Source organism: Protopterus annectens, chromosome 8.part0 (genome assembly GCF_019279795.1).
Source record: "Protopterus annectens isolate FY-2018-M chromosome 8.part0, PAN1.0, whole genome shotgun sequence".
Classification (NCBI taxonomy): Eukaryota; Metazoa; Chordata; order Ceratodontiformes; family Protopteridae; genus Protopterus; species Protopterus annectens.
The window spans coordinates 1,932,286,356-1,932,304,043 of record NC_056741.1 but is presented as its reverse complement, the minus strand read 5'-3'; the positions used below and the strand labels follow the sequence as shown (position 1 = coordinate 1,932,304,043).

The following is a 17,688-nucleotide window of genomic DNA, read 5'->3' as shown; positions in this document are numbered from 1 at the left end:
CTAAGATGAAATGTAGTAGACTGTCATGATAAGAAAGCATTACAACCTACTTCATCTACAAGTCCACAAACAGCTGTATGAATTCTACATATAACTTTGCCATACTCTGAATGTATTATGTAATGTCCTAACCCTGAGCTGTTTATATTTACTATGATTTTGTGCAATATGCTGTCATATAGTTACAATGTTAGTCTGTCTGATCTGTATCTAAATATCTATATCTTTGAGAATTTGTGCATGTATATAAATGGAGCTTTCCTCCCCGGGTCCCTGCTGAAAATTGACCTGTCTCCAGTCAGACTTTCCCGGTTAACAAATGTAAAATAAAATAAAATAGACACATACCAAATTAAAGAATCATTACATACATACATACATACATACATGTATGGATAACGCAGTGGTGTAGTGGTTAGTGTTGTCATCTCACACCAGGTGGTTCTCTGGTTCGATTCTTGGCTGAGGTGCCTTCTGTGTGGAGTCTGCATGTCCTCCCTGCATTCACGTGGGTTTCCTCTGGGTGCTATGTTTTCTTCTCACCTTCAAAAAACATGCATCTGGATCATTTTTCCTCCGGCCTTCACTTAAAATGGGCTCTGTCTCAGTCAGACTTCCCCTGTAAACAAATAAATAAATAAAATAAAAAAAATAAATAATATATACAAACATATATTTCAGGCATAGGCAATAATGCTCTTTTAGCCTAGCAATATAGCAAAACAGTTGTTCCCATAATATATGACTGGGCAGTTCTTAAAATATCTAAACTAGTGTTTGCATTAATGTAATTTGGTAGTCTGTTCCATGCATCAGCTGCTCTCTCAGAGAACCAAATAGTACACCTCTCATCCTTATAGAATCTTCTTCATAGGTCGTCTGATGATTCTCTATGAGTTTTTGATAACTCCAAATATTCCTGGATATAGTTGTCTCTAAATGGATCTAGGACTATTGAATGAAAGTTCAATAGTCTGAATCCACAATAACCGAACGCAAATTTAACGAAAGCGATTTCACCGGAAAAGCCATTTCGTTAAATCTGTTTGAAAAAAAAACAAGACAAAAAAATAAATCTTCTATTATGCAGGGGGGCAAGCCCCCCTGAATCCCCCATGTGGGGGGCTGTGCCCCCCAACCGGCACAACCAGCATACATAACTGAAAGTGCTACTTTGGTGAATAGCACTTTCGGTTATGTATGTTCGGTGTTTTCAGCTTCAGCAGAAAGTGCCATCGAGGATCTGTATGGATCCCCTCTAAATGCCCCATATACCTGAATAAGGTCTCCTCTTAAATATCTTTATGAGACAATGTAAAGTTTAGCTACTTTAGTCTTTCATAATAACTTAAATTTCTGCATCCATGGATGCCCTTGGTATATTTCCGCTGTACTCTTTCCAGTTCATTCATACTTGTTTTTTTATAAGGTTTCTATAATGTTATTCCATGCTCAAGTCTGGGTCTCATGTAACTAACAAAGAATGATGTCATAATTTCTGATTTCTTAGATCTTATAAATAATTTTATACAACCTATAGTTTAATACCTATTATTAACCAAGTTATTAATATGATTAGAAAAAACTCAAAGCTGGATCTACCCATATACCAGATCCTTAAATGAATCTACAGTTTCAACCACAGTGTACTAAGTATTTACCTTTCAGATTATGTCTCCCAAATCTCATGTTTCATTTTTGATGCATTTATCAGTATAGTAGGTTGTTTCACCTCAATGTACAGAGTATGGAAAATAAATTTGATACTCATGAAGCCTGGTTGTTATAACCTAATCCAGAAAGAATAGGAATATCTGAAACCTGTCTAAAGTGAAATCACATACTTCTGCCTAGTTAATCTCTTTTTATCACATTTAAAGAAAAAAAAACTGGTAATAAAACTGCTTAAGAAACCGTGTTTAAAATAAAACAATAATTTCACAGTGCCAGCAATTACTGAAAACACATGCATACTAGAAAACACCCTAATCTGGTTAGTAATACAGTTAATAATTAACAATAACCTTAAACTGCATGTAGCAGTTGCATATATACTACCCTTCCTGTCCTAAAGTATTTTCTATAACATGATCAAATATTAAAATTGAAAAATAAAGGAACCGTATTATTATGCATGACATTAATAAAAATTTTCTTGGCTCTAGAAGAACTCACATTTTGCAAAGCTTATAATTATAAAGGCTTACACAATTAATTTACCTCCCAAGTAGATCCAATGCAGATACACTCTCTCATTATTTGAAATTATCATCAAAGATATACTTATAAATTAAAAAAAAAATCCCTGGTTATTCTAATACCTTTAGTGACCGCCATCCACTTTGTGCATAAATCTAATTTAAATATTTATCCATCCCCTAGAATTATGTCTTCCAAAAGCTTCCAAAAACTGACTTTCGTACTAAACTTTACAGTATTAAGTAGTCCTCTATTTATAAAGCCGCCAAACAACATTAGAACATTTTAATTCTCTCCTGAATGCATTTATTGATAAACTTTACCCCTTGGCTACAAACAGGGTAAAGGGCTATGAATGACCCTGGTTAAATTCTAGTCCACAAGTCCTACTTAAACAGAGAGATTGAGTTTGGATTAAATGAAAAAGATCCAAACACTCTAACAATCAATAGGCATTCTGTGATTTGTTATATAAGTGTAAATTGGCAATAAAACAAAGACTGTCTGCCTATACTCTAAACAAGAAGCTATAGCTTTTTCTCCTAAAACAAATTGGTTGATGATTGGGGACATCAGACCTCAGAAGTAACATTACACTGCACTGCACCTTCCATTTTTGAAGAAATTAGAAAGTTAACATGTAACACACCCACTCCTTCAACTTAACTAACTTATATTACACCATCCTGAATTATATTAACCCATGTAACTCTCTTTTCTAATTTCATGCTATCTGAGAAAAGCTTGTAGTGGCACCATTTGAACAAACCTAAGAAAAATATCTAACTCTAATCTCTTCCCTGTACTCTCTCCAGTATTACACACAGTTGTTCCTATAATCGTCAGATATCTGACACACATTAACAGCATCTTCCTAACTTGGTGTAGTGTTCCTGAGGGGTTAATGCATGCCTTGATGCTACCTATTACTAAATGCTCTTCTGCCAGAATTCCCAAGGCTTCAGACCTATAAACCACGCTTTGTCTGTAAACTAAAATCTTTGAAATTATATAAATGCAAATTGCTAAACATATAAATAAATATGGACTTCTAACAGACTTTCATCACAGTTTTGGGATAGATCACAATGCAGTGGCAATATTGTATATAATTACATTCAAGAAATATATTAATTTTGAAAAAAGGCCCCAATGTGGAGTTGTTGCTGACATAAAATGAGCATTTAATTGCATTTAACCACAAAATCTTGCCATTTAAGCTCAAGCACAGCTTAAACTAGTTACACAGACACCTTACAGACAGGATTTTGAAAGTTCACTGTAGAACCACTCACTCTGAAATAGGCCCCTTCTCTATATTGAGACCCTGTTGTGGTCTCTTTATTAATGATGTCATTTCTCTTAGTGCTCCTCAAAACCAAGATTATATACCTGTACGTGTAGGTTGTAGCATAGTTTTAGTGACTGCACTTCAAGTATTATGCTGTTCAGCAATATCATAAGCCAGCTTTTGTGTTACAAAAAGCAGGTGGTGTATAAATATTATTTAATTATTGAGAAAAAAATAATAGGCATGGTATTGATTTATTGTATATAAAATGCTTGCTACTTTTCAGACTTCCACATGGTAAATTATGCTCCAAAAGACATTCTGTCATTAAAAACAAAGAGCACCAGTCAACAGTCATATACCCCCTGTTTCTCTTTTGCTATAAATAAATAAATAACTGCAATAAAGTAAAATAAAAATTATTTTATACTAAGAAGTTAAGGGGCTGTAGCCGACTTAATGGCTATATGGCTGATGCATAAAAACTGCTTAATTACTTACAAAAAAATCTGCCTGCTACATAAATACTATTTAATTACTGAAAAAAATTCTATGTACAGTATGTTGAATTCAAGTTCTGTTAATGCTGCAGTATTTTTAAAGTTATAGAGTTAGGACATATTATTTATTTCAAGTATGACTTATTTTGAAATTGTGTCGTTCATTTGGATGTGTGTGCCTATCAGTGATGCATGGTCTTCCTAAATTAGGTGGTACAAGGGTGGTATTTGCTGCTACACATCCAATGAGGTGCTTCTTTGAGATATGACTGTTAACTGTTTGTCTTTTTGACATACTTGTGTATTGTGCAGTGTTAAGCATGTGAAAAAACAACAGTAAGCAGTTTTTTCCACCATCTGAAAATGGTTCACCATTAACACACTAACCCTGATTATAGCAAAAACTGCTACAATACTACTTGGTGCTATCTGGATAGTATATAAAGCTTAAGGAAAACAAGTACAATGAAACTTGAACCCAAAACAATCAAAAGGTTGATCATATTCAAACCTATATATAACTGTGGGCTCTACTGGAACCCGATGTCTCATTTACCCTTCATACTGAACTCATAACAAGTAAAGTGAGTAATTATCTTTAAACACTGTTACAGTATATCAGACCAGATAATTACAAACGCTAGGTATGCTGTAGCCATTACTTTGCTTATTCCTTGGAATGAGTGTGCCCCCCCCCCCCCAATTGCCTAGCACCTCAGATTACCATCAGCAACATTACAGGTCTATTAACCTTTGTCTAATTTTGTGCTACATTCATTAGGGCTAAATGGTTACCAGTTATTGTTAGAGTCAGCTGAATGTTGCCTACAGTTACGTTCAAGCTCATATATAACCATTGTTGTAGTTCATTAGCAAATAAATTACATTTCAAAACTTTCCCATATGATCTGAACACAACCGTGATAAATCACTGAGTTGTAGTGCTTTCAATGTATACAAGCCATAGCAAAAAAAATTAGGTAGCAAAATAGTATCTGCCAAGTGGTATCCTTTACTACAGGGCATGAGAGCAGCGACAGGTTATCTTTTATACAAGAAAAACTAAGTAGCCATTTAAAAGGTAAGTCTAAATGTTGTTGCATTCTTAATAATTGCTACTTCTACTGCTACTTGCATCACCTCTCATATTCATTATTCTAATTCGGCTCTACTGTCTGGGTCTTCACTTGTCTGTGTACATTTAATCATGTTCATACAACTAAGCAAATGTGAATAAGTTGAAAGGTGACAGTAAGTTTCACTGAACTATTACCTATAGTCTAGAAATACTTTATTACTTTACTTAAGCTCAGCTTCAGTTTTACTCATCCTAGTTTTCATATTAATTTAAACTTATCTGTAGTTTATCAAATTGTTTTACATGCGCTGATAAGCTCTGCTCTGTGGTCTTGTTTATTGCACAGCCTTGCAATACTACTGTTGTATTTCTGTCTTCTTTTTTATGAGTAATGAGCTTATTTTGATTTTGTTAATGCTTGTTCTTTTATTGGCATCCAAATTAATTTGCTAAATGTAAATTTGTTATTATTTAAATGCGCCTTTGGCTTCGGCTGTGACTGAAAATGGTCCCGGTAATAGTTTACCTACCTAGTTAACAAATTAAGTGGATGAATGAATGAATAAATCAAGAAAGAAACATTACTGTAACTGAATTATATTCATTAAGAACTTTACTTGTTTTAACTATGCTTCCACTTTAATACTATAACTACCAACCTGTTACAATGTTTGTCTTACATTGTTACAGCTTTGTAACTGTTGGAGCACTTCCTTCATACTCCTCTGTATTATGTATTGCTCGACTGTGGCTGGAATAAGTAATTTGAGATCAGTTTATTATCATGGTCAACAAACTAGAAACAATCAATTAGTCAATCAATCAATCAGTCAATCAGCCAGTAAATAAATAAATAAATAAATATTGGCTCAGCATGAAATGGCAAGATCTAAACTCTGTGAAGCTATGCAGCTGACCACCAGGCCTTTTCTTGTAAAAAAATTCTAAGAAACTTAAAGGAAAACTCCACCTTCTCCTACAGTTTAACTCACCTCTTAGGTTGCTTTTCTATGTACAATATGATTGCAGTATTGTATAGGTACCAGAAACCCGCTTGTACTTTATAAAACTTTCATTTCTTTGCTCTGGAATCAAAGGAAAAGAAAAACCACCCACTTTTTTTAAGCTTTATTTCTCACATAATTTGCAAAGGAATTTGTCTACACCTGCATGACATATCATAAATGCAGAGAAATTTGTAGTCAGATACTGCTGACAGTCTTACAGAGGTAATTAGGCCTGCTGTCAAGAGCTCAGATTGCTGTAAACAAGACACAGAGATGTGAAACTGTTTTCCATTCTCTTTATTGAAGACTGGAAGAGAACTTAACACTGATTCACAGCTGCTTCCAATGTAGAAATGCCTTTCATATCAAAACAGAGCAATTGGATCAGTCAGTGGTTCAAAGGCAGTTGTCACCTCTTTTGACAAATGTATATAGTATCGAAATGCTAAGCTTTTAACTTTAACTGTTTTCTGTTTATACTACTTTACATTTTAAGATTACTTGAATGTAGTACCAAAGAAATTTAAAGAAAAGTCATAATTTTTTTTTCATGTAATTCTTGTATAGTATCAGCACATTTACCAAAGTATGAGTGTGTGTGTGTGTGTGTGTGTGTGTGTGTGTGTGTGTGTGTGTGTGGCGGGGGCTGCCAATTTATTTTGGACTACAAAAAGATAATTTGAATAAAGGCCTGCAATTTAGCTACTATTTTTGGTTGCAGCTGTATAAGTAAAACAAGCCCTGAGACACACACAAATGAGGGCCATTCAAGGAATAAAAGAAACAGTCCTGCTCCAGACAGTATATAAGATGACAGTGACGGACACTGATCCTATTGTTTATCAATGGTATGGAAATACACTGCTACCTCCATATGTCTAGCATGACTCATATAAAGCAGACTTGAAATGGATTATGAGAAAGAGAAAGGCTTAAAAAAAAATAAGATCATGTTGATATGTCAAGCCCCACTGGCAGCCATTTTGCAGAAAACATATTAAAATTCTGTAAAAAGCAGCCAAGCCCCATTGGCAGCCATTTTGCAGAAAACATATTAAAATTCTGTAAAAAGCAGCCAGAGTGATTTTTGAGGTGTTAGAATAGCTCAGAAAAAAAAGAGTTAAAATGAAAAAAAATAGATTTTTTAGTTCAAATGTGGAGTTTTCCTTTAACTTCTAGAATTTCATAATCACTTTTCAGTGGTATATGTCATATAGTTCACAGGTGCATGCCTAGATATTCACTGCTACAGATGATTAAACTCTCTCAAAGGAAAATAGTTAATATGACGTGCAGCTTCCTGTACCTGTATCTATTTCTATATCTATCTTACACACACACACAAATATCTATCTATCTATATATATATATATATATATATATATATATATATATATATATATATATATACACACACACACACACACACACACACACACACACATATGCATACATATATGTATATATATATATATATATATATATATGTACATACACATGCATACATATATGTGTGTGTGTGTGTGTGCGCACGCATGTGGTGCTTGTATGTATACGTATATTTGTGTGTGTGCGTGTATGTATTAAAAACATTCACATATACATAGATATACATACATGCATATAAATTCAGATTTCCCTGTTTTGGATTTAGAGATCAGAATAGTATATTCTGAATAGCAGAGGCCCTGGGATAGATCTCTGTGATACTCCAAGGGTTACTTTCATGATCTCTGAGGATGTGGCCGACACCCTCATTGTGAGATCTATCCCTCAGCCAATTAGCTATCCATCTAACTACATATGGATCAATGTGGTGCTCATTGATCTTGTTGTCTTTTTTTTGGAATGTGGTATCAAATGCCTTGGTGAAGCCTAGGTATGCTGCATGAATAGTATGACCACTGTCCATGGCTTGTGTTACCCTCTCAAAACAATTCCGAAGACAAGATCTACCCTTAACAAAGCCAAACTGTTGGGGGGTCAAGTCTTATATAACTTTTATTCAGTTTATCAGGCCTGTTATGACCCATTCCATGGCCTTGCAGATGAGGTTTATCAGGTGGATGGGTCTATAATTCCTGGGGTCTGTGGCAGGATCACCCTTACAGAGTGGCATCATAACTGCTGTGTGCCAAATCTGTGGGGCAAAGCTGATGGATAGGCACAGGTTGAACAGTTATTGGAGCTGGTCCACCAGCACATGTTTGGTGTTGTTCAGCTAGTAGCCTTTTATATTATCAGGTCCAATAGCAGAGATTTTTTTTTGTCTTGGAGATTACTTTTACTGTTGTTTTGTGATGATAGGGGTTTTGAGATCCATAAGTTTATACCGGTTTTGTATAGATGTCCCTGGGGTGAAATTTGCACTGAATTTCTTTGCTAGTATATTTGCAGTATCCACTGAATCAGAGTAGGTAATCCCATTATTAGTAAGTTCAGAAGCAATTACCTTAATTTCAGATGCCAGTCTAATTTCATGGGAAGCCTTCCTGGGCACTCCCATTAAGGGTATTTTTCAGTACATTGGATAACTTTTTGCTATTGACCTTAATTTGTGGAACCTTAGTTCTGCTTTACATTCAAATGAGTTTTTCTTTTTACTGTATTGGTTATGCGTATGAATCACCAGGCTGATTTGCTCTTTCCCTTCCCATTTGTTTAGTTTTGGTAGGGATTGACAAATTCTATGCTCACAGTGACAAACGTATAAATCTATTTGAATAATTATTAACTGTGTTCACATTTTGGGGATAGCAGTTATATTTGAACTTTGTAACTTCGTAGAATAGTAGGACATTGTACAGTTGAGGTTTTTTATATTGTGACATTTGCGTCTGTTGGTTTAGGGATTGTAAAAGAGAAGAAGATTAACAATTTGTAATCAGAAATGAGTGGGAATGGATAAACCAGTGGGATAGTGCATATAGATGCTTTATTTCTAAAGACCAGGTCAGAAACATTTTGTCCTCTAGTTCTTTAACTATTTCATTCAGGGAGTTGTTGTTTATGAAACTGAAAGATATTTGGGCATAGACTACATTTGAGATATAGGCCTCCCAGTTTATTCTGAAGGGTAGTTAGAGTCTCCCAAGATTATGGAGTTTTTGTGTATTTAAAGTTCATCTGATGTATATAAAAATGGGCATGGGTTTTCTGGTATCATCAAGGGGGTGCTGTAACATACTATGATCTGATAGCTGGTTTTAGTTAGAGTGAGCTGAATCTCAATAAATTCAGTTTGTGGGTCTCTGGGAATTTGACTTGAGGTAATGTGGCCTTTAACAAAAATGGATGTGCTACCATAGTTCTAAAGGTGCAGTAGGCACAAAACTGTGGTATTGAAAGGATGCTTTCTGCATTATTAAGCCAGCTTTTAGTAGTAATACAAACATGATTGTGCTCTAAATGCAAGATAATTTCCAGGTCAAGCAATCTGTTATTTAGACTCTTAACACTGAGCAGCACCACATTAATATTGCCCGGTGCTTTATTTGTTATATTTTTTAGACTGGTAGATCCATTAGCTGGACTCTACCTGAAAAGGTACTAGAGGATAGCAGAGGCTTTACCCAGTATGCAGAAACTCTGGAATGAAAGATGCAGGCCATCCATGACAAAGTAAGTAGGGCTGTGCAGCAGTTCATCCTGTGCTGACACATACTGGAACCCCTACGAGTGACACCAGTTATTCAGCCATTTGTCGAAATCTGTAATTTTTTCTTTGCACCTTGTACCTTAGCATCATTCTCGGTGAAGGTAGGATGCTGCTCAGTACCAGGGCCTTTGTTGCATTTGTAACATTTATAGAGAGTTCATAAATTCCTCTCTGCATAATCCTTAGGGTTTTACTCTCTAAGTCATTTAAACTCACATGGATCACCACTATGTCATAGTCATACTTGTTGATGTTGCGGGCCTTGAGGGCCATTGAGATGTCAGAGATCATGGTACCTAAAAGACAACTCAGAGTCGTACTATTTTGGTCCACCCATGAAAGTAGAATCTGATGTGTCTTACTATGGAATCACAAATCACCAGTACATTGTTATTACTAGAGAGTTTAAGCATACTCATTTTGGGTAAAGTATTTTTCTGGTCATTTTTGGTTATGGATGTGGCAGTATGTCTTGTGATTTTTAATTTCAGCTGAAACCTAATCTTGCTAGACCTTTGGAGGCTTAGGCAATGAATTTTTACAGCCTCAGCATATGATAATATCCTGTGTATTTGTGTGGTGTGCTGTGGAAACATGTGATGCTCAGACCTTGTATTTTTCTGAGAATGATGCCTCCATGTTTGTTAAATATTTTCATCTCTCACAGATGGTTTGTGATGGGATAAGTAGTAGTTCATTGTCCATGAGCACCAGTCACTTGATACACTGCCTTAGTATACCAAACACAGCAAGGCTGGTAACTGTGAGAAGGCAAGCTCCCTGGCTTCCCATTTTAATCCAAGAGTAGAGAAATAGATACAAGCTTATTTGTCTTATCTCTGATATATTCTAATGAGGACAGAGTATTATAGATTAGTGAGTGTCAAAAATATTTTTAATAAAGTAGTTAACTATTGTAGGTGCTTTGCTAAGGTAGAAGCAGCTTACAGTAACTGAACTTGGTCCTATATGAGGTAATGCCTTTAGCTCTAACTAGGCTTTCTAAGAGTAATATTTAATTCGAAATGCCTGCATCTGCCAAATACAGGTTTACAAGGCCCTATGGCTATGCAAAGTGCAGATCAACTACTATATTTCAGCTAAGAATTTAAATGAACCAATGAGAAAACAGCTTTTAAACAGCTTTTGGCTCCAGCCAATAATGCTAGCTTTCTAGAAACAGCAGCAGCTTATTTCCTGCTACAGATTCATTACCACTGTCTCTCAGACTGCCCACACACTTGGCAAATTATAAATGGTAAAGCACATTAATCTCAGGGGAAGCAACACAGGAATTAATTAATTCTGTCAGGTGACTGTACAACTCAATACTTCAATTGTCAGCAATGAAAATGAAGTAAAATGATCAAAACTTGTTTAAATACCACTAAAACTGTAGAAATCCACAGGTACATGGGTCATAATTACTGTATTTTAATTTGTGGACAATGAATTGTATATCCTTCTCTGTAAGGCTGGTGGCACAGGTCACCAGAAGATTTGTAATGCATGTCACAAGCATCTCCATTATGAGGCCAAATACAGACAGAAGTAAGCACCCCTAAACACTCAGGCAAAAGCATAGTAGTACCCAACTTCACAAAGACAGTAAAGAACTACTGAAAGTATCACAACAGGAGAGCTGCTTTGCTGAAAATGCATTTGAGACTCGGAACTGTGTGACCTCAATGGAAGTACACATGATCAATGAAAGTAAACATAAGGAGAGTTATATTAAGCACGAAATCTGCTGCTGTTACTCAGCAGAGTACTAAATATCTCAGTAATGTAATGCATCTAAAAGGTATGCTGATGCTAGTCAGTTTTCATGCAGTATGAAAAATGGAAGACACAGAAATCAGTGGTGCAAAGGAGACTATCCACAGAAAAATGCACTTGTGAAGTAAGTTTCCAAGTACTAGAAAATGTATTGTAGGTTAAGCACTTCGTCTTTCAACAGGTAAGTTTGTACAAAATTTTATCAGAACAAAAACCAACCCCATCTATTTCCATTTACATAATATCTCAGGACTTTACTAATTAACAAACTTAAAGGTGTAATGCACAAAAAACAAGTATTTCATGCACTTGAGATATAAAGGATGTGTAAACTCTTGTGTGATAAATACTTACAAACACTTAAAAATAGTCACTGCAGTCTTCCTTGGTACACCGTGTTTAATATCCCAACACACAAAAAAATTCATCAGTCCTCCATCCATGTAAAAATTGTATACATACAAATTAAAAAAAAAGTTTATATGCACAAACTATAATACCTTTAGGGTCATAACATATTACACAACAAATACAAAACAAGTAATTTTACCCTAAAACTTATTAACTACATCATCAATATGGCCAAAAGAATACCAGTAGTAACCACCAATTGTGACTCCCACAACTTGGCCAGCCTCATTCTAAAAACAGGGATTAAAGATATAGATTCATACAAGCCTAGAAATACAGATTCATCAAGCCTTAACTGCCAGTATAATCCCCTTCCTTAAAAAATAAGACAGTCATAAAATTAAAGCAAAATATTCTTATGTACAGGTGTGTGTCGCTTAACATCATTCTGCACAACATCAGACTACATATACGTCCGTACTATGTGGACTTATATGTGATCGGACATTGTGCAGAAGGATGTTAAGCTAAGCACAATGTAAAGTATATGATGTTCACTTAATATCCTAGGGAAATGGACCTATCCTGAACATTAAGTGACACTCACCTGTATTACGTCACACTTTTGGCTTACAGCTCCTTAGTGAGAGATGGGAATGCAACACCAATGGTTAACCATTATGGAAAAAAACAGGTAGTTTCAGACTGTGAAAGTTCACTCTTGTGCTCCCTTCACCTCTGTTCCATGTAGACTGCAAAGTGAGGTATTTAATTTGTACAGACAAAAGGAAGAGAACTTGCAAACTACACATCCAGTGGAAAAGAGTAAAGTACATAAAATAACTAACTGACAGAACTTTGCGTCACTGGTTAAATTAAGTAAATAACATTATTTAAAAAGTGTGTTCCTGATTTGGGTCAGTACTAAAAATATGATCACATTTAAGAACTACTACACTAGAAGTAATACATTTTAAAAGGTAATTACTTTATACAGCTCCATTCCTTAATGATAACAGAAAGCTAATATATTTTTATTATACTTCATAATATAAAATATATCCAAAATCTGTAGTGTAATGACTACATTTATACAATGTACATAATAAATATTTAAAATAAACCAGTTTACAATTTTTTATTTAATGATAGCATGCTAATACCTTTTTAATACTCTAATGCATATCCCAAAACATATCCATTTTATAATCTCATTATGGCACATAAGGGTGTTGGTTATATGCTAACTGCATGGTTAGGTATAAAAAGATACTTGGTCTTTGACTTTGTGCCTTACTATGCACCTACGCTAGTAGTTATCCCACAACAGCTAGCCTTCTCAAGTGTTTAATGGTTACTTAATTACCTGGCTGGAACACCGTGCACCACTCTGCTCTTAGTAACTACTAATTGCTGAACATTACATTGTGGAGCTTTTCTCCCTGGGCCTTCACTGAAAATGGGCTCTTCTTGGCCCAGTGGACTTCCCCGGTCATTATAAATAAATAAATAAATAAATAAATAAATAAATAAATACTGTGGCTATTGCAAAGGGGGTATGAATTATTATATGTAAGTTACGCGATCACAGTGGACATACTTAATTTCTTTGCTCAAGAATTCTGGACAAAGCCAAATATTTTAAATATTGTTCATGTAATCTTAGAAAGCTAATAGACTAACAACTTTTGTTTTAGCATGCATTTCCTGAAGGATATAAAGTCAGAAACTCAAATGTTTATCATTATTTAGTGACTGCAGTCCACAATGATTTGCCACAAAACTGCACATTTTACAAAGAACAGACAAAACATACGAGACAAAAACCTGAACATTCTGTAAAATTCTAGAGATGACAATTTTAGTGTGTAGCACAGAGGTGGGAAAATGTTACAATGTTGTTTTTCTTTCGGCTTTTCCCGGTTAGAGGTCACCACAATGGAACTCCGGTCCGCTAATGATTGGCAGTCGATTTTTTTTTTTTTTTTATGGTGCCGAGGTCCCAGCCTGACGCCCATTCACGCATGTCTTTCGAATGCCACACGACCGCGGGGAGGACATGCAGACTCCACACAGAAGGCGCTCCAGCCAAGAATCGAAAGAGGTTCTCCCGTTCGATTCTCGGCTGGAGCGCCTTCCGTGTGGAGTGTGCATGTCCTCCCCGCAGTTGAGTGGCGTTCGAAAGAGATGCATGAATAGGTGTGCCTTTGTTGAAGGCTGGGCGTTGGGCTGGCACCTCGGCACCATAAAAAAATCGACTACCAATCATTAGCGGACCGGAGTTCCGCTGTGGCGACCCCTAAATGGGAAAAGCCAAAAGAAAAACAACATTGTAACATTTTCCCACCTCTGTGCTACACACTAAAATTGTCATCTCTAGAATTTTATAGAATATTCAGATTTTTGTCTCATGTTTTGTCTGTTCTTTGTAAAATGTGCAGTTTTGTGGCAAATCATTGTGGACTACAGTCACTAAATAATGATAAACATTTGAGTTTCTGACTTTATATCCTTCAGAAAATGCATGCTAAAACAAAAGTTGTTAGTCTATCAGCTTTCTAAGATTACACGAACAATATTTAAAATATTTGGCTTTGTCCAGAATTCTTGAGCAAAGAAATTAAGTATGTCCACTGTGATTGTGTAACTTACATATAATAATTCATACCGCCTTTGCACTAGCCACAGTATTTATTTATTTATTTACTTAAGTTTGATGACCGGGAAAGTCCACTGGGCCCGGGAAAAGCCGAAAGAAGAACAACAGTAGGGGAGGGATTGTTTTGGGTGGGATGAAGTAATAGTAGAGGTAGTTGGATGAGTTAGTGCAAGGTAGAATGCGAGGGGAGGGGTTTAAGTTGGAGCATGGCAAGGGTATTCCCATTTGGAAGAAAGATGAGAGAGTAGCTGAGATTTGAAATTTGTATGGTTAGGTAGGTTGCGTAGGTGTGTGGGGAGAGAGTTCCACTGTTTGGCTAAGGAGTGGGACAGCAGTAGATGGCCAGGACGAAGTGCAAGTTTGTGGACCTGAAGGAGAGTTTGGTTTTTGGATCTCAGTGAGTGGTTGGGAATGTAAGATTTTAAGGAAGCAGCGAGAGTTGGGCAGTTGGCAGGTTTTAAGATGAGCTTGTCGGCAATGGTGAGTTGTCGGTAGCTGAGGTAGTTGGGTAGTTCAAGCCAGTTGAGGGTGAGGAGGAAGTGGTAGTGGTGGGATGTGTTTTTTGAATTGGTTGCAAATTTGGAGATCTTGTGGTAGCAGGATTCAAGTTTGGACCGAAGGCCAAGATGGAGACTGGTGAAAAGAGGGGCACCATACATAAGGGAGGGGAGCAGGAAGGTGGATGCAAGAGTTTGACAGGTAGAGAGGCTTAGGATGTGGTTGTACCTGCAGAGGAGACCTAACTTTTGGTGGATTTTCTTTATTGTGGAGTGGATGTGGGTGTCACATTTTAGTTCTCCATCAATAATGATGCCAAGAAGCTTGGTGTTGGGAACAAATTTCAAGGAGGGTGTTGTTTTGGCTCTCTCTGGTGAATGTAGATTTGTCAATGGAGTTTTTGGTAGGGGAAAAAACATTAGTTTGGTTTTATTTGCATTTAGTGCCAGATGGTTAGACTGCATCCAAGTTTTTGTTTTGGAGAAGGCTGGTTGGGTTTTTGCTAGGAGCTCGGAAGGGGAGAAGGTTGAGCAGATGATTGTTGAGTCATCTGCATATTGGATGATAGATGAGTCTGGGATGGATTGGTGAAAGTTGTTAATGAATAGGTTGAAGAGAAGAGGGCCAAGATCAGAACCTTGTGGGACACCTGTGAGTGTGGGAAAAGGGGGAGGTTGAAGTTTTCCATTGGACAGCTTGTTGGTGGTTGGACAAGTAGCTGGAAAACCAGGTGATGGTGGTGGGAGAGAGGTGTAGCGTGGAGAGTTGGGATATAAGTAGGGTGTGTGAGATGCTGTCATAGGCATTTGACAGATCTAGGAATAGTGTGGATACGAACTTGCCTGAGTCGCGCTCGAGGGTTATGATTTCAAGAAAGGAAAGAAGGGCAGTCATGGTGCTGTGGCCAGGGCAGAAGCCGTGATGGGTAGGGGAGAGGAGATTGTTTAGTGTTAGGTATGCCATGAGTTGTGCTTATATTGTTTTCTCTAGTATTTTAGAAAGAGGTGAAAGGATGGCAGTAGACGTGAAGTTGGTGATATCAGTATATTTGCCACCTTTGTGGAGGGGGATGATGTAAGCATGGCGCCAGATAGAAGGGACATATGATTCTTGAATGGATCTATTTATAAGAATAGAGATGGGATAGGCAGTGCTGTCTTCAGATTGTTTGAGGAAGGTGGGTGGAAGTTGTCGGGTGCATTGCAACAGGGTTTGAGTTTGAGGAGAAGTCTCAGGTTTGGTACTCTTCAAATCTGTTGTAGAAATTTAGAACTCACTTCCTCCTTTCATCAGGAACTATGACTATCTGAAATTCTTCAAAATAACTGTCCTCAGCCACTCATCAGACTTGTCACTATCAAAAGTTATGATAATGACTAATATGAAAATCTCAAGCAAAAAAGAAACTGTTGTCAGCATTTAATTTTAAATTAATTTTCACTAATTTATCATGTTTACGTGCATTATAGTTTTTTTTTTTTTTATTAAAAATGGACATAGTCTGAGTTGCTCAAAAACATTGTAAGTTTTCTTTGTAATTCTTCCAATACTTGAAACTGGCACTTTATTAACTGATGATGAAACAATTGTGTTTGTATCTGCTCTTGACATAGGACATAGCTGAACAGATTCTTCAGAGCAGCCAACGTCTCCTAGCTAACAGTAGTTAACTGTGTAACTAACTAAACAGATAGCCCAAGACTCTGCTGAGTATTTTATTTTGAAGCAATGAGTATGCATTTGCAGTTAATGTTGCATAGAATTTAGTCTATTATTCCAAGCATTCTAACTGTGGAATTCTTCTGTTTTCATAGTCATTAAGGTTCCTCCAATCAGACTGCAGAGATCACCAGTAATGAAAAAGAAGAAACCTGAACTCATTAAAGATGTCGTAGTTACAGAAGAACTGGTTATAGAGACCGATGGTAAGAAAGTCCTAAGTCACCTGCTTCATTTACTGATATATCTTTAAAAAAGTGTGATGAAACATACAAAAAGATGATTATCAAGAAATGTCATTACTCAATCAAAGATTTTCTTTTCATTTAATAGTCTAACGTAGTCACTAGAAGAATTTCTGAATGTGCAAATACTTCATACAGTTTGATCTAGGTTATTTATTTCTGTGCATTCATGTCATTTGGACTTGCCATGTAGGTGGGATTTGCAGATTGCACACAATGATGGAGCTTTCTAGCTTATAAGAGATGCTTATAGGAGTTGCCTTCTTAACTTAGCCCGGTGTCCTTCATTAGAATAGATTTAAATTTTTTTCTTCCTCCCGCAGCTGACCATCAATGGACTTGTGCATTTCCTCATTTGCTGGGTTTACCCTGGACTTACTCAGATAAGTGCAAGGGCTGATGAAGAAATCATGGCATCCCTGGCCCATGCCATACTGCCGCCATGAGTGTTATTAACTTAATTTTTCTTTCCTGCCTAGTGTCTATACCAGTAACACCCCATGGTTGGGGCATGCAACAGGTTGACATCTTAGCAACACTCTTCACTTCTTCAAAGGGCTGACGTCAGCAAGCTATCAATCCTATGCTCAGGAAGTAATTCATGGTTGTCTCCCTTGCCGCTGCCAGGGAAATTTAACTGTGTTGTGTGCCCTGTGCATGTGGCCCTCCCTCCTCCCTTCGTAGCAAGGACATGACAGTTGTCC

General features: G+C 36.5%; 1 protein-coding gene across 3 annotated transcripts in view; it reads left to right on the top strand.

Moving 5' to 3' along the window:
• Window positions 1-17,688, top strand: part of LOC122809736 (capping protein, Arp2/3 and myosin-I linker protein 2-like) — a 1,549,910-nt gene that overhangs the window by 1,467,862 nt on the left and 64,360 nt on the right. For all 3 annotated transcript variants that reach the window (XM_044081444.1, XM_044081445.1, XM_044081446.1), the window contains exon 36: window positions 16,835-16,945. In XM_044081444.1, the coding sequence (XP_043937379.1) occupies window positions 16,835-16,945 (111 nt within the window). The remainder of the gene's footprint in view (window positions 1-16,834; window positions 16,946-17,688) is intronic.